Source organism: Corticium candelabrum, chromosome 11, assembly GCF_963422355.1.
Source record: "Corticium candelabrum chromosome 11, ooCorCand1.1, whole genome shotgun sequence".
Taxonomy (NCBI): domain Eukaryota; kingdom Metazoa; phylum Porifera; class Homoscleromorpha; order Homosclerophorida; family Plakinidae; genus Corticium; species Corticium candelabrum.
Window position 1 is genome coordinate 1100707 of NC_085095.1, and position 6357 is coordinate 1107063.

At 45.0% G+C, this 6357-nt stretch overlaps 1 protein-coding gene across 1 annotated transcript; it reads right to left on the reverse strand.

Annotated features, from left to right (window-relative positions):
- Window positions 1-419: 419 nt before the first annotated feature.
- LOC134186483 (uncharacterized protein K02A2.6-like) lies at window positions 420-887 on the reverse strand. Its single transcript, XM_062654464.1, has one exon. The coding sequence runs from the start codon at window positions 885-887 to the stop codon at window positions 420-422; it is 468 nt and encodes a 155-aa protein (XP_062510448.1).
- Window positions 888-6357: the final 5470 nt, after the last annotated feature.

Genomic DNA, 6357 nt, shown 5'->3' on the forward strand with positions numbered 1-6357 from the left:
ATGAGTATCGGCAGCTTGCTCCTGATGTACACCCTGTAAAAAACTTCTTATATCACGATGTAATATATGGTCTACATGAACATACCTAGCCTGACCATTCACGTTTACAAGATAGTTGCTCGGTCCCAGTTTCTGAACTACTGTTCCAGAGAGCCACCGTCCCCGACTATCTTGTCTTGGGTTCCATACTGCCACTGATTCTTCAGGTAACATCTCACGATTTCTGGATGCAGCTTCTGTTTGACTCTCCTGTCTGTCTCGAATCTCTCCTCCAACTGTAGGTTTAACAAGGCTTAGTCTTGTTCGTAAGACTCTCTTCATTAGCAATTCGAATGGCGCTTTTCCTGTTGAGGTATTTGGAGTCGACCTATACTGCAGCAGTAGTATAGATACGTCTAGTACTATAGTCGACTTTAGTACTAGACGTATCTATGATCTAATAGTACGTCTTTAGGTCGTGCCTCCATAGATCTCTTGAGGATTTGAACTGCTCGTTCTGGTTGTTCATTGCTCGATGGGTGATACGGAGGGGTGAGTTGGTGTTTGACACCATTTTCTTTCATGAACTCCTGAAATTCTATTGACCCGAATCGTGGACCATTATCTGTCACCAATCGTCTCGGAATGCCATGAAAACTGAAAACTCGCCTCATCACCTCTTTAGTCCTACTAGCGGTTGTACTAGTGCCCATTTCATGCACTTCCAACCATTTCGAATAAGCGTCAATCATAATAAGATAATGTTGACCTTCCAACTCCCTTAAATCCGCGTGAACTCTCTCCCAAGGTGCTGTGGGATACATCCATGGATGAGGAATACCGGCAGGCGGTTTATTCCTCTGACTTTGGCAAATTTCACATTTCTTGCACAATTCTTCCAACGTCATGTCCAAACACGGCCACCAGATATACGATCTAGCTAATGCTTTCATTCGATTTGAACCTAGGTGATTTTCATGAAGATCTGCTAGAACTATTGACTGTAATTTTTGCGGTATTATCACACGTGTTCCCCAAGTAAACAGTTCTCTTCAACGCTAAGTTCATCTGACCGTCGTGAGTAGGGTTGTAACCTTGGATCCATGTGACTTTTCCAGTTCCATCCAGACAATGTATACTGGTATGCCCGTCTCAAAATTGGATCTGCTTTAGCCTCTTGTGCTACTTCTGCTGCTGTTACAGGTAGATTCTCACAGCAATCCACATAGTACAATGCCTGATTAGGGTCTATGACATTTACTTCCATTGGCAGTCAGGACAGCATATCTGCTTCCTTATTCTCCTCTCCAGCCATATACTCCAGATTGCACTTATATGCACTTAACATTAGTGCCCACCTCTGCAGCCTTGCTGCTGTTAACGCCGGGATACCCTGGTTAGGTCCCATAATTTTGACCAAAGGTTTGTGATCTGTCACCAGTGTAAATCTTCGGCCAATGAGGAACTTTTGGAAATGACGAACGCCGAAAATTATTGCCAGTGCTTCACGCTCTATTTGGCTATAGCCCTTTTCTGCTGATGACAGTGTCCGTGAAGAAAATGTTACCGGCCTCTCCGATCCATCCTCAAACTCGTGACTCAAACAGGCTGCTATTCCATATGAGGATGTGTCACATTTGAGCTTGACTGGTCGAGACAAATCATAGTGCGTAAGAAAACCAGACTGTAATAACTTGTTCTTTGCTGCATTGAATGCTGCCTTGTGTTTCCTTGTCCATCTCCACTGTTTTCCTTTTTGAAGTAACTCATACAATGCTTGTATAGTATTCGACAGATTTGGTAAGAAATGGCTGTAATAGTTCAACAGCCCCAGAAATGCCTTCAACTCAGTCACATTTCTTGGCTCATGTGCTTCCCTGATAGCCTTGACCTTGTCTTCTGTAGGCTTCAGACCTTCGTGATCTACCCTGTGACCTAAATATGTCACCTCAGACTGACCAAATTCACACTTGTCCTTCTTTAGCCGGACTCCTCTTTGCTTTAGGCGTTGTAATACTTGCCTCACTCTTGCATCGTGCTCAGCATCAGTTGAACCGACAATCAGTATGTCATCGAAAAAACAACAAACTCCTGGTATTCCAGACAATATCATATCCATCGTTTTCTGGAAAATACTCGGTGCTGTTCGTATACCAAAAGGCATTCTGGTATAAGTAAACAAACCCTTCCTAGTATTTATGGTTAAATACTCTTGGCTCCCGGTATCCACTTCCATTTGTTGGTAAGCTTGCTTTAGATCAAGCCTGGTAAATCGTCGACCACCCGCTAAAGTAGCAAATAAATCCTGAGCATTTGGTGTGGGATACTCAATATTTCCCAAATATTCATTGATGGTTTCTTTGTAGTCACCACACAATCTGATACTGCCGTCAGATTTCCTCACAACTACTATCGGTGAAGCCCACTCGCTCTGTTCTACAGGTGTCAGTACTCCTTCTCTGACTAAGCGATCGATTTTAGTATCCACTTTAGCTTGTAACGCAAATGGTACTGGTCTTGCCTTATGAAAGACTGGCTTTGCAGTGGCACTCAAAGTAATTTTCGCTTGCACTCCTTGCAGCTTTCCCATTCCTTCCTTGAATAACTCAGGAAACTCGTGTACCGAATCCAGAATATTCAAGCTAAATAAAGATGCCCAGTCCAACTTGAGTTGTGACAACCAATTCCTGCCAAGCACTGCTGGCTTATTTGCAGCATTGACGACAACTACTCTACCTCGTATTTCTTGATCTCCGTAGCGTACTGGTACTACAGCTTCTCCGCGTACAGACAATGTCTGTCCACAATATGACTGTAATTTCACGTTGCTGCTCTGGAGTTTGACATGAGATAGTTGTTTCTCATAGGTCTCCCTGGGAATCACGGTAACAGTTGCACGGGTGTCAACAATCAGCTCTAAATCTCGTCCAGCTACAGTCATATTGACTTTGATTGCATCCTGACTTCCCAGGCCATAAAGTGAACATACTTCCTCTTCTTCCACTTTTAACGTGGCTTGCTTCTGGTACTTTGTATTCTTGGTACCCGCTGCTCCGCTCCCATTCTTGAAATCGCCTTGCTTCTTACTCCGGCAGGCTTTTGCGATATGTCCCTTCTTGTGACATAAATAGCACTATCTTGATTTCATCTGACACTTATCAGGAACGTGCCCCTTGCCATTGCATCTGTAGCATACTTTCACATCAGACTGTGTTGTCTTTGACCTCCCACTGCTACTACTTTGCATACTAAAAGCCGTCTCGTAGTCTGTTGTTGATCCGTGTCTGCGCGTGTTTCCTCGCAAAGCTATCGTTTCTTGTCTTGCAGATTCAAAAGCTAGCTTGCGCGATTCGTACCGCTTTCTCGAGTGTTAAGTCAGTTTCCGCCAGAATTTTCTGCTGTAGGGCTTCTACTACTAATCCACACACGAATTGGTCCCTCAACGCAACTGACAACTTGTCTCCGAACTCACAGTGTTTAGCTAGACGACGCAATTCTGACAAGAACACCGTAACAGTCTCACCTTCCTGTTGTCTCTTGTAATAACGTAATCGCTCGGCCATAACAATCTTCTTTGGCTCGTGATGATTTCTCAGTTGCTGAATGATGTCATCAAGCTCCAAATCTTGCGGTTGGCGAGGTCGTACCAAGGTCCGCAACAACTGTAGGTCGATGCACCCTCAGATGTTAAAAGATTGCCTTCCTACGAGCTACGTGCTCGTCTCATATCGGTACTGCGTTTGCAAGGCAGTAAAGCTCGAACCTTTCCTTGTATTCGTCGATGCTTTCTACTCCTGCTTGGAATTCGCCCAACAACCCGTGTTTCAAATTCGCGGCTGCACTCGCCCTCCTCGTCGCCACTGTTGTGTCGTTACCGACTATATATTGGTTCTATTGCAGCTTGCTTACAGTGTCTACGCACTACTACACCAGACTACACCAGACTACACCAAGCTGGCTAAGCACATGCCACAGCACTGTATAGTGTCATATTCTATCAGTATGCTAATGAGTACTAGAGGTAGTCCCATAGTCCCTTACTCTACTACATCAAGTAGGTGTAAATCATTTTTACTACTTGCATGCCTATCACCACACCTCTTTGAAGTTGAAGAGAGCCTTCGTGTTTGACACTATACAAGGCCAACAATTAATTAATTAAGGCGCCAATCCACAACAATCAGTCAGACTTTTATCACACATTACATGTAATAATCTGTAGAGCGAGAAAAAGGCATAAAGAAGAAGGGTGTTGTGAAAGAAGTACAAAAAGTTAAATTGAGGAGAGACTCGTATTGCAATAGTAGTAAAATATAGAGGCAGTGAATATCACAACGAAATGCATCTTTCGTTTGGAGGAAGAGGGAGGAGCGGTTGTGTAAATACGAACAAAAGTTATTTTAATTGAAATCATAGGTGTAATTTATTAGACACTATATACACACCTAATGTGTCTGTCTGTCTGTCTGTTTGTCTGTCCATACACTTATTTTCAAAGAACAACACTATTACATTCTAGTCTAGCTCAAACGGCCGACGCCATAATTTAACTACGTGCGAATGAACTGTCAACTGTAAAGATCTTGGAATGTCCCAGCCTTGCTAACTTCCTGCTAACGACGCTAGCATTACAGCTTTGCAAAGCTACAGACATGCATCTACGCCAGAATGACTTAGAATCACGACTGTTTTTTTCCGTCTTCGTCTATAGACTGAAGTGACAGGCGGTGCAGGAACTGCGCTGCCTCTGAGCCCCAACGTCCGAAGTGTTCGAACACTAATGGGATGCAGTTGGAGGGGAGGCCCAGACATCCCTTTCTTTAGCATATTTCTCTGATTTCTTGACCTCACGGGTAGCTGCGGCCGCGCCGTCTTCCCGAGCTGCTCGAGAGATCACATGTAGTGCCCATGGGTGGGCCACCAAGATGTCCAGCTCAATGTCACAACCCTGTTGAGCGTCAAAGACAACGATGTCGGGGAGGTCGTCACTATTAACATAAAGATTCCTCGGTTCTCGCTGATGGAACATCTTCAAATGCTGTAGACAGTCGCTCAAACACTAGTCAATGTCTCGTGAGTCCATATTGGCCCACCGCCGGTCTTACATGTGAGAAGGTGATAGCCGTCTTTATCAATGTCTTTGCCGCATTCGCATATAGGGACAACAGAACCGAGGAGCATTTCAAGATCCAACCTCATGCGTATTGCTAAGCGAAAATCGTTGGGTTTTAATGCAAGCTTTGCAGAAGAAGGTATTGAGTCAAGCCATGTGCCTGCTCCAAGTCCCTGTAGCGACCTGAACCGAGCAGTTGAGCGCTGATATAGTGGGTTTGAGAGAATAGAGGACACATTTGATCCGTTTGCTCCGATTTTAGCTTTTGCTGTAGCTTTTTCGGGTTGTTGATAAGTTAAACAAGGCTCTTATTTCCTGGCAGGGCCTGCAAAAGCTGAGAGGCGATTAATCTGTTGTGACCTGGATGTTGGACTGCACGGGAGATGTTTTTGACTAAGTCTGTGAGATTACCAAATGATTGAGGGAGGTGAGCTAGAGAACGGGCCCAACTCGATAAGAACGCGATTGGACACTTTGACACCATAGAGGACATGCCAAACCCACCGTTTCGGATTGGCAATGTTGCTTGCAGCCACTGTTCCTCCCCTATATCGTGGCAACAGACCAATTGCCGGAAAGTTGCCTTCGTTAGCTCATCATGGAACCTGGTAGCAGGTTTCAGCAGAGTGGGATACACTGAGCGAGCAAGGTGATTTATTCGATTAGTGTGGCAATAGCGTAGAATTAGCATTCCAGACTGGGGGTCATCCAAGGAAGCAAGCTCGTCACATAGACCTTGTCCTCCTTTAGCAAATTCCAAACAAGTCTCGATGACATAGTGCTGATGACCAATGGGAATCCCCAATATGATTGTTCCAGAAGACACAACTCGAATAGCTCTATCGAGGTGGGTATGGTCTGGGAGACCATTGCACAGAAGCTCGCATTTCTCGATTGCTATGTTGAGACCAATTTCTTTTAAGCTAGACTCCGCATCGTTCAAGCATAATAAAACATCCTCCATTGGCCCAATAAAAACCAAATCGTTCAAGTAGGCTAGGACACGGGTGGATGAGTGGTTCTTTTGGAGGGCAAAAGAAATGGATACAAGGCGACAGAAAATAGCATGGGTCCAAAGGGATCCCCTGGGTGGATTTCTTCCTCGGACCGCAGAATGTGAGCAATTTTCCCGTCGTTGAAAACCAAAGGACTGAAACCGGCATACATTTGATGGACGTCTGTCTGTCTGCCTGCCTGCCTGCCTGCCTGCTTGCCTGCTTGCCTGCCTGCCTGCCTGCCTGCGTGCGTGCGTGCGTGCGTGCGTG

What these genes read in the sequence shown, in the direction of transcription:
- LOC134186483 (XM_062654464.1), bottom strand. Translation starts at nt 887, where the DNA reads ATGACGTTGGAAGAATTGTGCAAGAAATGTGAAATTTGCCAAAGTCAG.